The 21,511-nt window shown below is 31.7% G+C and overlaps 1 protein-coding gene across 1 annotated transcript in view; it reads left to right on the top strand.

Annotated features, from left to right (window-relative positions):
• Positions 1-21,511, top strand: part of LOC147064005 (uncharacterized) — a 64,879-nt gene that overhangs the window by 13,788 nt on the left and 29,580 nt on the right. The window contains exons 3-4 of the mRNA XM_085959133.1: positions 16,316-16,374; positions 20,610-21,427. Coding sequence (XP_085815259.1) covers positions 16,316-16,374; positions 20,610-21,427 — 877 coding nt within the window. The remainder of the gene's footprint in view (positions 1-16,315; positions 16,375-20,609; positions 21,428-21,511) is intronic.

The raw sequence follows: 21,511 nt of genomic DNA, 5'->3' as shown, positions 1-21,511 counted from the left end.
TTTTTTTGAAATTTAATCCTCCCATAACATTTTCCTGTGTGATGTCCATGGTAAAATGTATTAGCTTACATCTGGCGTATTCTGTTGTTAGATGGCGCAAGTAAATCATCAGTATCACTGAATTTCAACTTCATATTGTAAGTAACTTAAATAGACGTTGAAGAAGATCTTTAAAAAAAATCACTCAAAACATATCAGAATATGATTGATGAAATTTATACAAGCAAAAACGTGATATGTATTTTCGATCATATTTTAAGCTTTTCACGAACCTTCAGTTTATATAGTATATAGTCGGTTGAATTAGATTAACCTTGAACAATTTATACTAAAAAGTATGACATTACGTCTGATGTTTCAATGATAACAATATATTCATCGTCGTTAACAACAGATTGCCATATGGGTGTCGATCAAACAAATTACCTGCAGGGAATTCACTGATACCTTCTGTATTATTATGAAAAAAAGTTGACATTATATTATATTATTTTCAAAAAGAAATGCCTCGCCATTGCTTACTAATAATGGCGACGGCCGTGGTGTGAGTAATGCGTCGGTAATTGAAACGATCGCGCCTCAATAAAGGCATTGTGCCAAAGTTATGCGATAGGCAGTGCCTATCGGCGAAAAGTTTCTGACGAGACCTGCTAATGTCGGCGATTTATAAACCGGAAGATATATTGCAAGTTTTTTTCAATGCGGCCTAATGAGCCTGCCTGGTTTTATTTAATATCCGCCCCAGTTTTCTCCTTCGTCAATGGTGTTACGGTTCGATTCGAGATTTTGTCTCTTCTACCGTCGACTTCAGCTGTTGAACTTCTCGTTCATTTTAGCATCCACATTATGATTTTTTCTGCTAATTTAACTTATACCTACCTAGTAAAGAATCGAAGTATCAAACACTATGCTGTTAAAAGAATTAAAAATGACATGAAATAAACTGATTTAATGTTATACATACATATCTATGAGATAATAATTATTCAGAAAAAAGATAGTGTTATCGTTGTTACGCCTTCAAAACACGTTGTGAGTTTTTCGCAAAACTACACAGGTAGGGCTAGAGTTTGTGATTTCTCGATTTTTCGTTTCTTGAGATTTCAGAATCCTCGAATACAAGAATATTTTTTTAGTCGAGAATTAAAGATTGGTTATTTATTTCTCGAGCATATCGAGAATTCATATTTTAACTCACCGGCAAAAATTTTTGCCCGCCGAATTCGTTTGAGATGAAATTCCAGACATTTTAAGGCGTTTCTTACTTCCAGACATTTTTTCACTGGCGAATTACAAAAAAAAATCGTTCCTGTTCAAAGTTGAGAGCTTGCCGAAAGATAAAAGAAATGCACAATATTTTTTTTTACCGGCGAATTTTGTTCCTGTTCAAAGTCTAGCGCTATTTATTTTACCCTCGGGGAATTTCATAGTTTCCATTTCAGATCAAGGTTGGCAGCGTTTTTTCCCGTTTCAAATTCTCTTTGTTATTTTTTCCTCGTTTCTCGAATTCTCGAGATTCTCTTTGATGACTCTTCTCGAGAATTCTCATTTTTTTAGAAAATTTTCAGGTATGTTTGTGAAGTTCTGAGAATTATAATTGTATTGTATTGTGTTGTCATTCAGACTTGAACATATGAATTTAGTTCTCTAACCGGCTAGCTTGTGTATTTTCAATGTCGGAAAGTTGGAACATTTTCTGTTCGCTATTGCCTCGCAAACATTACAAACGTTAAAATGCAGAACGATTTTAGGAAAGGTGAATAGTTGTTTGTTATTCGTTTTTAAAATGTGATCGATATCTATTTTTCACAAGCGTAATATACCAGGTACTGAAGGGAGTTAAATAAGAGGGGAATAATTTGTAATACCCATATATTATTATGGTAGTATGGCTTTGCATACAATGCAATGCCTAAGCAATTAATAGTGTTTGCTACCAGTTACGACGATATCCAGGGGCGGATTAGCCGGAGAGAGATCGGAAAAAATACCGGTAGGCCAACCGGTCTCAAATCATGTTATGTGTATTATATTTTTACCGTCCTTCGAGCTGTTTCATATTCGACAATTTCATGCAATTTTTTAATGTTCATGAGTTTCTATTTATAATATATGCATATCTCATATAATTTACATATTGTCATGTAGCTGAGGTCACGATCCTTAGGGGATGCACCCCTTTGACAGTGTTAATTGTGACGCATAAAAATTTATAGACAAACTGACCCACATTTTTGTGGCTCCTGCGTATGCTGGTGTTTTGTAGCGCGTTTATGTAACGCAGATATGACAAGTTACTCAGCACAGTTAGGCCTAGAAGTCTTGGGCTAGTCGAATTACAGTACTGTGGACGGAAATAAATAAAGAAAAAAATAAATGAAATATAAAATAATATGTTCACTCATTGAATTGATGTGTCAAGGCCTACTTAAATAATGGCTCTTCAAGAAGTGATGAATATTATATTGGAGTGAGGGTGTACTGATTCGTCGCCAGCTTTAAAGTGATAGACATAAATTCGGCACTTAGACCGTCTACTTCAAAAATTAATCAAACCAGAAACACTTTGCGACAGTTCCCGATAAATTCGCAGCGGAATGGGAAAACTTTTGAATTTTCCGTTTATTGCATTTCGGGCCTTTGTGTTTTAAGGGCGGCAGTGTCATCCACTGCCTATCCAATAAAAAAACTTTCACCATTTTTTATTAGACTCGTAGATGTCATAAATCTGTTGTGTAGGCTTTTTATACCATGTTTTATGCGCCCGCAAGCTAAATGGTCGGTCTGGAAGTTACATTTGACATGTTCGCAAAAGTTGTGTGACCCAATATGAGAAATTTGGTCTAGTTCACGGAGGGATGTTTAAATATAAGGGCTGACGCCTCTCGGAAAATAGTTTGGAGTGATTTATTGGCAGCGTTTTGCATGTCCTTAGCACAAGTTGTTTCTGATCAAATATTCAGAGCGTTTTGGCGGCAAAACTTTCAGAAAGTATCAAAAGTGAAAGCTGAACTATTTATTACATTTTTGCACCTTTCTATAAGTATGTAAGTTCGTAAAAATAATCCTAACATAAAGAACTGTCTCTTACTTATAAATGAAAATATTATACTAAGTAGGTGAGTAACAGACTTTAAAGCTGAAATAATCATTATCATCATTATCAGCATTTGCGGTTGTGTTGAAGTGCAGGACTCAGTCAAGTCAGATTTTTTTAGATGTTACTGTTTTCATTTTTAATGTTTTTTTTACCGATTTTTTGGCATGTAATATCAAAGCAAATTTGCGGCTCTCGTGGTGCAGTGCGCAAGGCACTGGCCTTCCGTCACGGAGTTCTGGGTTCAATTCCCAGTGAGGTCAAAATATATTTACATAATCTAATATGTAAATTCCTCAAGCCTAGGTGTTTTACCACTATTATTGGGCTTCACGGCCTGTTGTGGTGTTTAAAAAAAAGCTGTTTCATATACATCTATAATTATTTTGAATAATTAATGTGTACATTTTGTTATATAAATAATGTTCTTTGGATGCGTTCAATCCGGATTCTCTCTGCAACTATGTAGGTGCTTATAATTATGCAGCCAGAACACAATGTAACAATTTTTAAACATACTTTTAAAAGATGCAACCAAAAGAAAATACTATTCGATAATGTAAAACAATCCGCAAAATGCCATTGAAGATGAAATTAGTACAATTTTTATCAATATATTCAGCGAAGGATTTTCGAGTTGGAAAATTGTGGGGTAATTGTGGGATCAAAAAATTGTGGGCGAACAATATTCCGGATACCACATAATACAGTGATTATAATACTTTATAGTCGTTGTAAGGACATGTCATTCATTCCAAATGACAATTAGTATTATTCTCTTGTGAGAGTTGATTGCTACGATCGCTGTCGTCACTAAATGCTTTTACAAAAGCTTTGCCGTCCGTTGATTTTGGCAAAGCTCCGTTTGGCATACTTCCTGTCGTGAATCGACGTTCATTTATTTAGCCGCGGCGGCATGTGGTACGATCGATCGGTTTGGCATACTGACTGACTGGAGTAATTTGCCTGTCAAACTAAGTGCGGCGAACATATTGTGACCTTTGTAACACATTATTCTAAATACGGGGAACTGTACCTTCAACAACTCTCCAAGAGTGTATATGTAAGGCACTAATGGTTCGGCATAGCAATAAAGTATACTTATATATTAAATAAAGATATGAGACCGTATGAATTAAACGATACAAGAACGAAGACAAACGTCATTTATATTAATTTCAAGACGGAAATCTAAGCCTCTATGTTGAAGAAAACTTTCTATATAATTTGAACGTAATATTATAATGGGTTCTATGACAATAAACCTCGAACAAAAGCCCCCTGTTTAGAAAATCTCCAATGTAAAAAAAAATATTAGGTTTATATTGTCGTGGGTACCGGGTTCAAATCCCGGGTCTGGAAAATTGATATGTTATTTTTCAATGTGTGTTTGCAGTTATTTTTCAATGGACGTAATTGGTTAACATCAATTTCTCGTAAAAATCTGTTAATACAACCTCCATTCCAGACCTATATGATCCTATAGCGCCGGCTAGACGCTCATGCTTTACCACAAGCTTACCTACGCAAACGGGTTGGTATCGGGAAGCCCGTATGTATTGACGGGAAAACTGTAACTCGCGCAAACCGAAAAGTGCTGTAAAAGTAGTTTGCACAAACTATACCGCGCAGGCAAGTCGATGCCGTCTAGTCGGCGCTTTAAGGATCGAACACGGTAGGTATCGATTATTGTTTATCAATAAATCTAAGTATGTAGGTACCCACCTATATGAAATGTTCTACTATTTTTAATATTTTTTTTTATTAAAATTTTATTAAATTTAGTGGCCGTAAATGAAACAAGTTTAGAGAAGTGGCAACAGTTTTTAGAACACCAAACAAAGATTTGTGCGTGAATCAGGATTCAAACAATATGCAACTTAGGGGTTCCTTACATTATTTTCGTCAGGAGTATAGTATAGAAAATAGCAGGTATATTTTTTCCATTGAAACTTACATAACATAGACAAATAACACTACATATTAATTTCACAAAAATATACCTACTTACCTATTTAGTTATATATATAAAAAATCCTATTCAATAACGTTGCAGTGATGTATTAAATATTATTAATGAAATAAGATTAAGTTGCTTTTTCAACCATACATTGACGATAAATTTAATATATTCAATCAAAAAACACAAAAATTCAATTGCAATTATTTTTATTATAATTATAAAGGGCAAAAATTATATTTATATTAATTTAAAACTATAAAATTCACAAATGAGTCTGTGGGCGCATACTCGCGGGTGGGGTGGACAATTTGGCGTCAGGACAACTGGACGCCACGCAATTCGAAAATAAATAGACGTTAGATACTTATGGGTACTTTAAAAAAATATGTAAGTAATATTATTATTTACATTTAAATTATTATGTTATGATTTAATAGTTGGTAAGAATTTAAATATGCACACGTAAATGATGATTTAATCGTGAATATATGTTTAAGTTCCAGCGAAAAAATTGTTTTTTTCATTTCTATATAAAGCCTAAGGCATGGTAATTTTCTATCCGCAATAAAATAAAATTATGTTAAGAGTAAAATGAGTTAAAACTACTAAGTAGTAGATAGAAACTGATTAAAATTCATCGTCTACGTTCTGTTTACGTGTCTACGACAGTGCGGCGTCCAGTTGTCCCATTCCCTCGCGGGTGCACTTGAGCCAGCGGGTTGGGAATGTAAGTATTTTAATCCTAAGCATTGAATTGCGTTTCATGGACTCCTGTATGTAAAATGTTATTATTTTCATAGTAATATATGTGCGGTAGCAATATGGTAATCGAAGGAGCAATTCTATTGTTCCGATATATAAACATCACGGATGACACGGCCATCAGCGATGCTCACTATAAAGCCAGTTTTAAACGCTTATTAAAAGTTTAGCAATACTATGTAACCTCTTACCTACGTCAGATTAGTTTTTAAGGGTGATAAAATTATAGCTCGAAAAAATTACCAACAAATATATTTTTCTTTTATAAAAACGATCACGTGAAATCATTATTTGTTTTGTGATAATTAAAAATTAGCCTTAAGTGGTTTAATACCATCGTAGGACTTCATATCATTCCACGGTGAACGAAGCTCTGTTACTTTGTTATTTGTATAAACAGGCATTTTAAAGCGTTGATAAAAGAATAATACACTCTAAAATATTCAATTAAGGATTCTGTTTTTGTAAGTTAAATTTAATGATAATTTTATACAACATGATCGTTATAAGACGATCACGGTTGGTACATTGTTTGTTGAAATATAAGTAATTTGATTTGTTCGGAAAAGAATTTAGGAAAATTGTCGTACAGAAGTTTGATGAATAAAACATTTTTCACGGACGAGGGTAAAATATATTATATACATTGTAAAGGGCATGTTGTATACAATATGTAGGTTTTGTTATTGCTAAAGCGGTAAGTTGTGCTATGACATGATAAATCAAGTAATATACGAAATGAAGATAAATACACGGAGACACGAAGCTTGGCGTCTTTTTTCAGGTCAAACAATATACAATAATGTATCTACTGCAAACAAACATGTTAAAGTTTACTTTTTCCGTATTTATTATTTAAATATGAATGCTGCTTGAGTCGTTTTACCTGTGTAAAAGTTACGGGCGACATTCGTGTTGTGCTTTCCCGCCCAGTGACGTACATATGAATACACAATTATTAATAGTATAGTTTATTACGGGTAGAATTTAATATACAGTGAACTTTACAAATTACAAAAGACGTTCACAATTTGACATGAAAAACCGAGAAATAGTAATAAAACAGTATTAGTAAAACAAAAAAAAATAGAAACAGTGTTCGAAAAAAAATCAGTATAAAAAGTAAATACAAACATTTTATTATACATCGAAGTACGCTGAATGAGTCAAGTAAACCCTATTTTAAGAATATATAAAACATCGTACACCCAGTTATTCTCGTCAATAAAATATGTCAATATCCGAAGCGATTTGGTTGAACACAGTAAAGTTATTGCCCGCCCAATTGGCGTTACCAATGGTAGGGTAGTAATGCACCTTGATAGAACAAACAACTGATGTTCCCAATTTATAAGATATTAGGGACATGTATGTACACAATGGTAGAGTACGCACTTAGGTACACTCCGTAAAAATCAGAAAAGTAGCCAAATACAGATCTCTTAATTACAGTATATATTATTATATAAGCATACCTAAGAGAAAATCAGTCGGATAAAGTCACGGATAGAATCCATTTAGCCTCAAGTAAAGGAGTCTTCAGAATTTCTTCTAAACCTTCTATATATGCCATAAGGCCGTACTTCAACTGATACAGTGCTCAAATAATAGAATAATTCTCAAAATTGCTTTGAATTAGGACATATATTTTTTTTAATAACGTAACATCCTATTAGACTGATTTTCTAGTCGCATCTAGATGTATGGCGCGATATTATGCTCGGCATATGCACAGAGTTTGGAGGATGATATTATGTCGCAAGTCTTTGCAGCTATGTTTGAGGATATAGAGAGGACGAAGAGAGTCTAATTTATGAACGGTTCAGAGAGAATTTCAGGATTCTGGTGTTCGTAGAAGTATTTTATATGGGATTATCAATGATCTCCAAATAATCGCAATATCAATAATTAATCCATTCGTATGGCAATACATTGAAGGTAACGATAAATGACAAGAAACAACAAAACGGCAACTTTTGATGATCTGATAATATAATATATAGGTGGCTCTCATAGTCCAGTGCGTAAGGCACCTACTTGGTTTTCATTCGGGGGCTCTGGGCTCATTGTAATTTTGTCAAAGCGTGGGTGTATTTGTTTCACTTCTATTACTTACTACACATCTTTGAGCCTCGTGGCCTATTGTAGTGTTAAAGGAATTTATTATAATATATTATGGCTATGGATAATATATTTTTAGTTAAATATTAATAAACATAAATATTACATACACATACAAATGTATAAGATAAAAAAACAAGAAAAGTGAATAAAACATAATAAAGATAAAAAGAAAATTAACACTACAAAGCAAACTGATGACTCTCTCTTTAAAAATAAATATTGTAGTTTTCACTTTTATGTTTCTAGCACGGCAGAATTTTCCCAAGCCTTATTTATGTACGATACTGAGGTACATTAGGTACATTTTCAGATATTAGAAACCTATTTTAAACATACATGTCAACTCAATAATTCGATCGTAATAATCTCTCAAGGCTGGCATTGTTTTATATCGAATGGGGGATTTCATCGTTAAACCACAATTTCGATTGAAAAAAAAACATGTTATTTAAAGTAATTTCACCGAAGTTACAACGTATTTTAATATTAAACCGAAGTTGCAACATGTAAGTTAGGAAACAATTTTATTTGATGATTGATTATACCTCCCTAATAAAATTACAGAGATTGAGTAATTTGTATGGTAGAGTATTAAAAAAACGAATCCATTGCAAACTATCGATTCTTGAAAGTATTTTGGTCACGGTAATAAAAAAAATCAATTTTGAAATATTATATTAAAAATGTACTATTAAATAAATAAATACGAGTATCAAAGAGTTAATTATTTTAGTCTTTATATTTAACTTCATGTACTTAAAAAAATGCGGGTCTTGGTCGCCTCCAAGAAACGTCTCCACAATCTGCTGCAACGTTCCCTCCACTACCTTATCCTTTTACACAGCCCATCCATCGTAGTCTAGGTTTTTCAACCCTATGAGCTTCTTGTTTGATCAGTTGCCTTACATTCTTGAGATATTTCCTTCTCAACAGAATCCCACACGTTTACCTGTGAGATGTCAGGGGATCATTGTACGAGGAGTACAGATCGTGGAATGCGAGGTACTTAGCTTTCTTTCATATCTTTATAAGGCCCAACACTCCGATCATAATAATATGTCAATATGATGGTTTTATAGAGCTTACGTGATTTTTTCCCCGATATTATTCTTGATCTGAAATGTCTCAATAGTACGCAGTAGGATTTGTTTGCTCGTCTAACTCTTCTACAAACTTCTTGGCTGGTGTCATTTGGAAAGTTATGCATGTAGCTTATTTTCCATAATGCATTTTTACTGTTATTATTTTCAAATTGTTATTAAATGTTGAAATAGTGTAATTATGTAGAATACCATAATGTTTTCCTATATAGTACATATACCATATACTCACAACCATTTTTGACACCACAACGCTTGACGGGTATTGATATCCTCCAAAAACTTTCTACATATCGAACTGCTATATTCCTTAGGGAAGAAGGCAAAGGAATCAGGTGACTTGTGTTGAAAGTAACCTGAGGTGGTATGATGGTGTTCTCCTTCCTTTGTCTCTTTACCAAAGACTGGGCTTCTGTGTAACTCTCTGAGTAGTATTCACAGCTGTTACGTTTAAAAACCTTTGTCTTGAAGGTATTTGTCAGGTGATTTATCTAAAATTAAATCTAAATCTAACTTAAAACAATAACACTTTAACGAAAGCTAGAGCATTGAAGTTTATTCAACGGAAATGTAAGAACATTCATAGTGGACAAGATATACGTGTTACAAGGAAAATAAAAAAATAGACAAGAGCACGAGGCCCGTGCCTCTTTTTATATATTTTATTTTATATATTTATATTTTGGTGGTATCATATTAATTAGTTTATTGACCTTCCTGTGTATGATATCCGGGCTTGAATCCATAGTCATATGCCCGTCTGCTGGCCCACACTTGTGTTTATCAAGTTAGAATAATTCTGTAGGTACCTATTGCATCATATTACGTGGCTATTGTTTTTTAACCCATATTAACTTGCAAAGTATGGTAGGTATAACATGCTCTGAAACTTGGATCCAGTGCCGCCGCTTTGACGGAACATCCTTAAATCTTTCGTGTCCAACCATCGCAATTTCGGTCGTTTTATAATATTATTATTATAATACTTATATAAAAAATACTAATACAACTATAATAGTTTGTTTTAGGGGATGTGCTTAATTCGTCGTCATCTTATTATAAAATAATTTTATGAATATGTATCGGTTCTCATAAAACGGACACGAGTTATTTATTGAGGATGGTGTACCAAAAAGCCTACGAGTAGGTATGTATAAATTGTAAAATGGTAAAATATTATACACTCGAGCCTCGTGTGTCCTATGAATGCTTCGGAACAGAATAAATTTGGAAATATTTTAGCAAGAGTTTGCACGTAAAATAATTTTGCAAAATGTTGAAGAAACGGTGTACCTAATGAAATATTTACGGTATTTTGAACAGGCGGCTACGATAAGTATGTAATTAGGTTTAATACATTCTTCATTTAAAATGATTATTTGTCATGCGTTCGTTATTAAATTGTGTTCAGTTGATTGTATAATGACATTTTTATAGTCATATATTACATTAATACACACTGACCTTTTGAGGGCGGTAGCATTGAAGTTTGTTTCGAGAAAATTATGACTTGATCATTAATCTTAGTAACTAGTTAGAAGAAACGACATCACAATTATTATTGTTACACAATTATATTATTTATATATTTAAAAAAAATTTTTTGTCTTTTATAATATAATGATTTCATCCTACGGCATAATTTAATATATCATATAAGTCAGATAGAATAATTAAAAATTAGTAGGTTTGTAGTTTCACTTGCAACTTTCACGTATGTAATGTTAAGAAATATATTTAAAATAAAGTAAAAACAACTTTCAAGTAGCTACATAGTATTATTTGGCATTTTTAGATACTTTCTGTTTTATATGGCACAAATTTGACCTCATACATCTAATATGGCGTGTAGCACACAACGTGTTGCATACGTTTTTGTATAGGTACCAATCACAGTAGGCAAAAATGTACTTCTCGAGGACATTTACAACAAATGGTGCCATCCACTCGGAATTTAATTTTGAAAGTCGATAAAATCAATTGCAATGATTACATATTATCTGAAAACGAAATATTTAATAAACATGTAAAGATTGGGTTTGAATTCTTATTATGTGATATTATATTTACGTACCTACTCGTATTAATTAAACTAAAAATGTAAATAATGGTAATTAATTATCTTGAATCTATATTTATTATATAAATATAATAAATTCTGCTTGTGAATACGGTAGGTACCTACAGCGGAATATAGCCTTATGTGAATGTTTAAGCCCGGAACAGCATGCTTTCTGTCCACAGAACAGAATTATTTCTGAGTTCCCTGTTTCTGTCAGTTTTTTTTATTCATATTTGGAAAATATAATAATTTTCGTAACACAAATGTTAAGGTCTGCGTGTGTATTCTACGAGTGACATTTTTCCGAAAAGAATGCGTTAGGAGCAATTTTCACATCACCGAATACATAATGTAGGTACCTATTTAGGTATGTGTGAAAAAACATTATTATGTTGTATATTAAAATTTATTACCATTTTATTCCTGACATATTATGATTACATTCCATGATGGCATGTGTATAAAATATTGGTATTTATTTTAATAGTAACCTGTATATCGTCACATCAACATACTACAATAATTAGATAAGTTGATTTTCACTGTTTTTGAGATAGCTATTGAATATGGTCCTAAATTTTCTTATCTATAAAATTATCAAACTTGGTAAGTCAGAAGTTAATGGGTATTGTATTCATTTTATTTTTCAAAGTATTAGATAACTTTAAAACCTAAAATGCATTAAATAAATAAAATGATATATCTACAATATTTTTTCATACAATTTAACATTATTTAATTGTTCCCAATGAGACAAACGCAACTTTCTATTGTTACTTTAAATAATAATTATAGCCTAGATTTATGTTAATAAGGTTAAGTTTAAATTAAATTTTCCCCACAATTACCGAAATCAAAGTTCACAAACCCAGAGTTATCTAGTTGTCGTATTATTGAGGTGACAATAATAATATATTATAATCTTAATGTTTTGGCCTGACTTTTACCCCTCTACAAACACTAGACACTAATATTTTTTTTTACATAAGAATACGGTACAATTTGATTGTTTTGGATCAACCTCCAAATTGAAAAAAAATAGGGATTTTCCTGAAGCGAGATTTGAACCTTCCATCCACGGCTTCATAAACAAATATTCAGCTACTCGTTCGGGATACATTACACACAATACAGCATAATGAAGTACTGATTCTTTTCAGCATTATGTAGAAATTTGCCTGCTCTTGTATTTGCCTCCATGCATGCGCATGAACTCCAAAGTCTTTCACGTTATTTACACGTCTTGCAAGAGGTTGACCAGCTATTGATTTGCTTTCTGGCTTTCTAAGTGCATTTTTTTGTGAAATGTGACTCATCTATTCGATGTCAATTGTTGGAATATTTTTCCACTGTACAAATAATATTAAGACGATACTTCAGTGAAACGGCAAATAATTTTCAACTATAGGTGCGACGAAATTTCGGACTCACTGACAATCGGAGAGCGATCGTCGAGGTGTGAACACGTCAATTTGTTTCGTAATGGCGACGGGGGTATTAATTCTTAAATCGTGTAAAGATGACTAAAAAACGTTACCCATTTACTTGAAAAATAAAACATGTCAATGAATATATTATTATTATTACTAATAGAACAATAAACAGAACATTAAATGGACGCATGTTAGATTTATATGACAAATTACATTTCGTTCGGCACGCGTCATTTGCACAATCCGCGCATCGCCTAGCCACGATCTTTTTAGACCATGCCTCAACTGAGGTATAGCCTTAAGTCAAACTATAATAATACAACATTTATTAAAGATCAATTCAAGTCAAATATAATTTATTATATTTAAGAAAGACTTACATATTGACGCATTCAAATTTATCACACATAAAAATTCACGAAAAATTACCATACTCACCGTATTTTTTTGCATATAAGTAAACCCCATAGGTTAAGACAATTTATGGGTTTTCTTCGTATTAAAAAACAGCTTTTTTTCTCTATTTTATGTTCTTCAAATTCACACTCGCAATTTGTGTTTTTTCATACACTTTTCACAAATCATTTTGCTTTCCATCTTTTACGTCCAGCTACCACTTTCTTAGAGATTTTTTTTCCAGTTTGGACTCTAATCCTCTAACGGTTATTCTAGCCAATCAAAAGTGATGGATGTATTCTCCGAATCGACAAAAATAAAATACAATTTCCAAAATAAAAGACAAAAGTTGGTTATTATTTTAAAGGGCTCTCAAATAAAATACGGATTCGGATTAAAAACCATTACTTTACGGTTTAAAGAGCGGTGTTGTTACAGTGATCAGTAAATGTATCTCATAAGGTTAAAAACATAAAATACTACAAAACAAAGTTTATTGTGTACTGCTCGAATGATTATGAGTTATCATTTTCCATTCAGTGTAAATGTGCTCTGCTCACGAGGTGTCAGGACTTGATATCTATTCTACTGGCTTATCGCCTGATCTGGTTCAGCGATTGATAGAATGCCATGTTACCCGCACGGCATGATAGCGGCTGGCAATAAATATGTGAACTTGTATGTTGTGGGTTATGGACGGGGTTCGCGTGCAGGGATGAAGGATCACTGCTCTGCATGCCAATCGGTGCTCTCGAGTACATCGTGCGCATCAATGGCCGTGATTCACGAGGGGCAGAGCATTTCAACGATGTTACATCATATACTTTTTATACTTACGTATTATTTGTGTGATACTTTCCCAAAAATATTCTGCATACTGGTGACGCACTGAGTTCAGTTTTTGAATATTTTAATTGTTTATGACTATAATTATCTATAACCTTGAAAAAATATCATAAATGGCCAATATAGGTACGGTGCAATGGTCGAAAATTAAGAATTTAGAGTATCTTTGAAAGCTAAGCCTGAACAATCTGTAGACTCTAGGAAACATATAGCTATAATATGCCGTGTCTTTTCTCAATATTTTATCATTACATAGACAACATTAATACCCAACATAAAATGATATTATTATAAGCTTCGTTTTCGGCAAACTTTCCATTGTACTTTGCAATTAGATAGTAATTTTGGGCAAATTATAATATTTTTCGTTTTGTATTTACATTCATTTTACGATGGTACCTCAACATCTCAGCTTAAGTAGGTACGTTTAGCTTAAGTTTTTGTTATACGACATAGCGAAAGGCGTGTGATAAAAATCAATTACTAAGCTCACATTTATTCTTAAGACATAAATATATATACATAGCGAAAAACAATTGAAATCAAGTGGCATATCGTGCTCTCGATGCTTAATATCCGCATTAAATTTCCAACTCTCAGGTTGGCATGCAATGTTGCCACACGAAGCGTCTTACTTACAACTAGCAGTTACCTCACCCTAGTGTGGCGCGATCTCTATCCAAATGTCACCCGTACAGGTTGTAAATAGTATTCCCCAAACACCGCCAAGTGGATGGTGCCATATTCCTAGCGTGCTTTGCTTGAGAGGTCTACAGGGTGGAAAGCCACCTGGTATATAAAATATTCATTTACATTACATAATTAGAGAAGAATATTTTCATAGGGATGATTGGAATCTGAAATAATATATAATATAAGTAATCATATTGCGATAGTAAAGACAAAACAACAACTGGAATCAAAGACACAGGGTTCTAGAGTATGGCTGGAAATTTTCCGGAGTAAACTTATATGTTGCAGGACTCTACAATGTGCTCTGTAGTATGAATCACACCACCTCACAAAGTGGTTACTCTTTAAAGCCACATATCAATCATATAAAAATATATGAAATGCTTACAGTAGCTTCAGTTCAAATTCTTGCTATATTATTTGATGGAAACCTACAACCAGGAAGCTCGTCCAGTGCATTGACAATAATTACAATCGAGTTTTTTTTGCGACCAATGGTTGCTAGTTACGTCTCTAGGACTCTCAGTTTGAGCAGCTGAGATAATTATACATATTTACTAATATAACTAACGACTAAACATTTTGATATTTTCAGTACATTTATGTCCAACATCGTTAAATTAGGAAATTGGTTATTTATTATTGTATCACATATTGATAGGTTGCTTGCAGATATTACGGCTGAGTCACCCTAAAAGGTTCAAGGTTGATGACTAGATACAGTTTGGTGGAAAGTGTGATGTTATGGGTGTAGATTGTGCACCCGACTGGTGATGTGAAAAAAACGTATATTAGTAAAATTTATAATATAAGAGAAACGTAAATGTTTTAAAATTTAAGCAAAAAGTGATATTTATAAAATAATACTTTATTTGACTATACAGAATTAAAACAATAGTGATTTTTGAATATTATATGAAATATGTAAAAATATATTAAATAACTCTATTATTAACTTATTACAATACTGCAGGAAACCACAGTAATACTTACTTATAGGCTGAGTTCAAAACGCAAGAAAACCTTGAACTAATTCTTAAGTTCTCACTTAAAACGATTCATTATAAATTACGTGAAAGAAAAATCAATAAGAGAAAAATGAAATGTAAGAAGTTACACAATATTCGGCGTGGTTGATTTTCGTTGATATATTATTATGTGTTTAGATACATATATAGATCTCTTTCACATCATTACATCTATTACACCTCTTTTAAAATTTCCTTAACATACCTACTAATTTTAAAATAAATCTGTTGATATATTTCAAAATTAAGAGGGTCTTTAATCTATATTCTATAATTATCATGCTCCTCCTCAGTAGTAGAAATAGATCAGTATAAATAAATTAATGGCCAAATAATATGACATATATTAACCAAATCATATTGATAATTAGTACCTACATATTTAAAGAACATATTATTTTTTTTAATCTTTCTTTCTTGCTGGAAAGATGTACTCGTATTAAATAACAAACATTTACTTTTCTTAGTTATTTTACATTTATTTGCATGAGGTACACGTCATCTTCACTTTTTTTATATATAATCCAAGACCGGCTTATCTTCACTACATAATATGTAGTGAAGATAATTATAATTGAATAAGATAATTGAAGATATATGTTCACTATACAATGAAGATGTCGTCAAGACAAGAACGCTCTTGGAATAAATAAAAAAATTAGGAAATAGTATATTATTAAGACAAGTAAAAAGTAAGAATATTTAAGTGTTGATTATTGTAAGAATTATATTTTTAACGTTTGTGAAAACTAGTACGCTTATATTATTATCTATTTTTTTTTTCTGTAAAAAATATGTATTTCTTTTTCAGATAAGAGTGTTTTAGAAGAGGCATTAACTGAGGCTGGATTTTATACAATATGTGAAGAGGTAAGTGAATTGATAATCAGTTCGATTATGAATTCTTAATCTAAATAAGTAACTACTTCATTTTCCTGACGCTACAACCCTGTATCGGTAATTATTTACATTTATAACTAAACAATTTGGAATGAAAACGTAATAATGTTACAGGTACCCTCAGTGGCGCACTCAGGATTTAATATTGGTAGATTTAATATAATTATCATTTTTTTGCCATCATTTTTTATAGTTTATTGGCTTTCAATTTCAATGTTTAAAATCATTCTGATAATTTTTATATTTTGGGGTGCCAGGGCTCCTTGCCCCCCTGAGTGCGCCACTGAGTAACCTGCTAATTAATCCCTTGAATGATATTGTTCGAATGGAATTCTGGTAGCATTTTATTTTAATGGCGTGATAAGAAACATGACAAATAACTATTTTAAAGGAATTGGATTTTATTGATATACAATATACGTTAAAAGTGAAATAAACAAATCTAAGTGGCTACAAATAAAACAATGCTCAAACATTTTGATGCGAAATATTGCGCAACTAATTTTAAAGCACTATATTAGATTTCTTTATGAACGAGTTTCGTGATGGTGAGTTATTTTTGAGCACATAACAGCCAGTTGGGAAAGCTTTCGACGCTGCCGCGCCGTGGAGTAAATATTTCAAAGAATATCAAGTGAAAGCTCTCGCCTGGCGAAGTCTTTTAAGCGGGTGGAAATATCGCGTTAAGAAAAGTACCTAATGAGCTTTTACGATCGCCTCGAATTGTTTCGCATTCACTTTTATTAGTATTCTGCATAATTTTTGCATAGACACCAAGCCCCGCGGTAATACTGAATATATTTTTAACGGGTATGAAGACGGTCACGACATTTCAATTGATTTTTGTGCTATGGGAAGGGATTTTATTTTATAATAGTCAGCTTTTTTTGCTTTTAATTCAAAGAAAACTTTTTAGGAAATAGGCATTTAAGAATAAATCTGCCAAGCACTTCCGGGTTTACAAAACTGCTTGAGTATTTTACCAAATCAAATTTTCACTAATTTTTATTTATTAAATCAACTATTTAGGTCAATCAACCGAATTTTTCACAGATATATGAATAAGTAATATACTATTATAATAGTTATAATTATTGGTAGACACATAAAGCAATAATGACTATTCATATAAAATATGGCAATGTAGGTATTTAAAGTTTACGTACATATTAACAGGCATAATGTCGCTGAATACAAGAATAACAAAGTTACCCACTATTTTTATAGAAGTATGATAAAGAGAACATCGTTATGTTCCACCCGAAGAAGTTCTGTAATGGTAGTTAATTGTTCATATTATTATGAAGATGCGTTGGTAATCTTATATTAGGTTTTTGGACTGTCAACATGTATTCTATCATCTCATTCTTCCGTTATTTCAAGTTTCCGCAGTTCATTGCGAAGACTATTCTTAAAAGAAAATTTTATTGAGAACAAACTCAAACCATCGATAAAAGGAGAAGAAAAAATATACGGTGACAGCCCAAAAACCGAATAAAATAACGACGAAATGTGAAAGTCTAAGATCTATATTAAATGGTCGTTTGCTCTTATTACAAAGAGGATGATATTTATCGAAAGAATTATGTTTCTACGGATGTTAAAATAGCCTTAATTAAAAAATATTCCCTCGAACAAAACCTTGGGGATGTAGAGATTTTGAGATAACAAATTCACAACTGAATCAGAAATAATGTACCTACCGTTATTAATATTCGTATTTTATAAATACGTATGGGCTATATGAAATGACTTCTTTACTTAGGCAGATATTTAAAGACTATAAGAGGAAATATAAAATATGCTCACCCTTCGCAAAAATAATTTCTAATAAAAAAATGTGATTGGCCATTCCATTTAAAATTATTATTTTGAAGAGCTGTGAATCTACATATCATGCCAATTTAATGGAATTTGGTGCAAAATAAATGAAATCACAGTTGTAAAATTTGTTATAAAAGTTTCGGAGTTATGATTTACAATGATCTTATCTTTTAATGACTTTCAAAGCATTTTAGTTTTCACGATGGCACAAAATTGTAACAAATTATTGCGGAGCGGAACTTAATTGGCTTTATAAATTATTTTGCATTGCGAAAAACCCAATTTTTGGTAATAAAAATGAAATGTATTTTTCATAATAATGTATAAATTTTCATCATGCATAATGATTATTATACAAATTTAACTCGTTATCGCATATTTAATTGAACAGATCTCGTTCTGTTACCAAATGGTAAAATAAAATCATTATTTGAAATAGTATATTTGTATAATTGATATGTTTAATTAAAAAAACATATATAAGTATATCAAAACGATAGATACAATCACGAATATAATATAGTTCGATGAAAAAATATTGCATATAGTTGGTACCTAGTACCTAAATTATCTATTCTCATGAATAAATAATATATTTTGACTTATTATGTCATGGTAATACGTAATAAAGATTTTATTCATTAGAAGGAATATAGAAAATCCAATAAACTTATGCAATCGGAAATTCAGCAGTTGTTTTATGATGCCTACGTCAACGAAAAATAGACTCGAAAGTCGAAATGTTTTTCTTTACCCTTGACATTAATCTAATCATAAATAATATTTAAAAAAAAGCCATTCTCCGTATCACGATTATTTTTCGTTGATATAAATTTTATAATCGGAAAAACATAGTCAATATTATTTAATATTCAACCCTTCTTTTACCAGTTGCATACAATTCTCTAGAATAATGTATCAAAAAACCTTTGATGAAACAGTATCTAATAACATTTTCAAAGATCTAAAGATGATTTTTCTAGTTTTTTTTATAGTTACTTATTAATTAAATTGAATGGTGAAACAATTTTTATGATCTTTCGATTAGTTTGAGCAAGTAAATATATTATTAAAACTATTTTTTAAACCATAAAGTCAATATGAATTGAATAAAAACATTTTATAAATACCAAAGAATACGTCTTTACGAGGAAAATATAATATTACGTATTCGTTACATGGATAATAGATTTTGATAATAATTTTAAATATTTTATTACTATCTTATAATGTATTAGATTGATTTTTTTGATACCAACGTTTAGTGTGCATGATTGGCTAGGCCGCTAGGGTATTCGTTTTATGTACTTATAAATATTATCATTTAAGATCATTTATTTTATTAATAGTATCATTTTCACAATTTCGGTTAGGTTTAGTTTATTATCATTTAATCATTTATTTCTAGTAATACCACAGCAATACTTATCGTAATCTAACTAATATGAAACTCGTCAATAATTCCTACTGTTAAAACATATTCGAAGATTTTTCTTGATATTTTTTTGATATATGGAGTAATTATTTATTTATTTTTTTAAATTTTATTGTTTGTATTTTTTTAACATTTTGCAGTTCGCCGGTTTTCCACCCTAATTTTCGTATAAATTATATAATTTTGACTACATTTAAATTAGTTGGTTATGAACAGCAACAGTCTTCCGTTCATTTTGATATTAATTAATATTTTCTTAAAAATACTCTTTAAAATACTTTATATATATTATATAAATATTTTATTTTTGTTTTTTAAAACACGATCAAGTACCGTGAATTATTTTTCAATATATATTATACAATCTTAGGTCCTAAAAATACTTAGGATAACCTGTAGTTTAGGCTTGGTGATTCAAACTGTACAAACATTATAATCGAATCGAATACCATTTTCAGTTGTATACATAGGTACCTACTATAACATAGGTCATAGAGCCTGAAGGTGAAACTCGGTTCACTAAACTGATTCTTATGTAACAGCACAAAACTATCATCAATATTGAAATATTAACGACATACATTTTTCTATAACACACTCAGTGGGTTAAGTATCTGAAAATTTAAATAAATACGCAATCTGATAACGCTTTATCGCCGAAAGAAGTTTGACTTTATTGGCCAAGGTTTCATTTTGTAGTATTTTATTTTCTAAGGCTCACACAACGGAATAAAAATATACTTTACGAAATGATTGGTTTTTGCGAAATCTCGACATATCGTCGCATGATAAACGAACGTTATGTTTTGCATATAATACCATCCTAATAATTTATAAATTACGTTGGCTTAGGTCACTACTCAATATTCAAACTAGAAAAATATAACTATAAAAACTATTCATATTAAAAAAATAATAAAGATTTTTATGGGATATTTTTTAATAGGCAAATTTAAGGAAAAGTTTATCATGGTTACTACTTCTTGACCAGCAACGTCGTCGGTGGGCGAAAAGAGATCCCTCAAAAGATCCGACACTCAACTGTCACAATCGCCAAAGTAGAGATACTGTGAAAGGTAGAGTAAGAAAAAGATCATCAAAAGATTCAACAAGAAAATCACGTGACTCATCGAGCGACTCTAAAAAATGGAGCAGAGCTTCCAGAGACTCCTCTGCGGATTCCAAAGAAGGCAGATCATTAAGGAGCTCTGTTGTTAGGTCAAAAGTTAGAGCCGTAAGAGAACTTTCGTCGGATGCCAAAGAAGCTATAAGAAAAGCAAGGGAATCAACACATACTTCACATACTGCTTCTGAAGATGAAGAGGAACAGTCTAAAGTTGCGACGAATCCATTAGCAGACTTGAAAACAAAGATCTGCGTGCTGAAGGAACTGTCAGAGCAGCCATCAAAAGAAATGGAAATTACCACAGACATTTCACGAACGCACGAGTGTGACGAAATAAAAGAAGAAGAAGATTCTGTAACGCAAATGAATATTAGACATGTAAATAGCGTAATGAACAAAGATTTCAAAGGACACATAGATGATATTTCAGCCTATTCCAGGAGGAATTCAACGGGTACCCAAGACTCTTCGGATAGTGTTGCGACTATTGTTTCTCGAAGTCAGATGCAGTACGCCATGGAGGAGGCCGCTGGAGAAATAGGATCACTTCTGAGGAAGTTTGATGAGACCCTATGGAACAATCGGGTGCGAATCGCGGCATCAATTGCTAAAATACGCATACGGAATAAAGCACTGACGTAAGTAAATGTGGTGAATATTTCTTATAAACTTAGTTGTTGTTTAAGAGATGACAATATGAAATGTGTTAATAAATTATTATG

The sequence above is a fragment of the Rhyacophila brunnea genome, unplaced genomic scaffold, assembly GCF_057557595.1.
Source record: "Rhyacophila brunnea isolate RB1 unplaced genomic scaffold, BYU_Rbru_1.0 scaffold_8, whole genome shotgun sequence".
Classification (NCBI taxonomy): Eukaryota; Metazoa; Arthropoda; class Insecta; order Trichoptera; family Rhyacophilidae; genus Rhyacophila; species Rhyacophila brunnea.
Note: the sequence above shows the minus strand (reverse complement) of the source record. Positions and strands in the feature narration are given on the sequence as shown.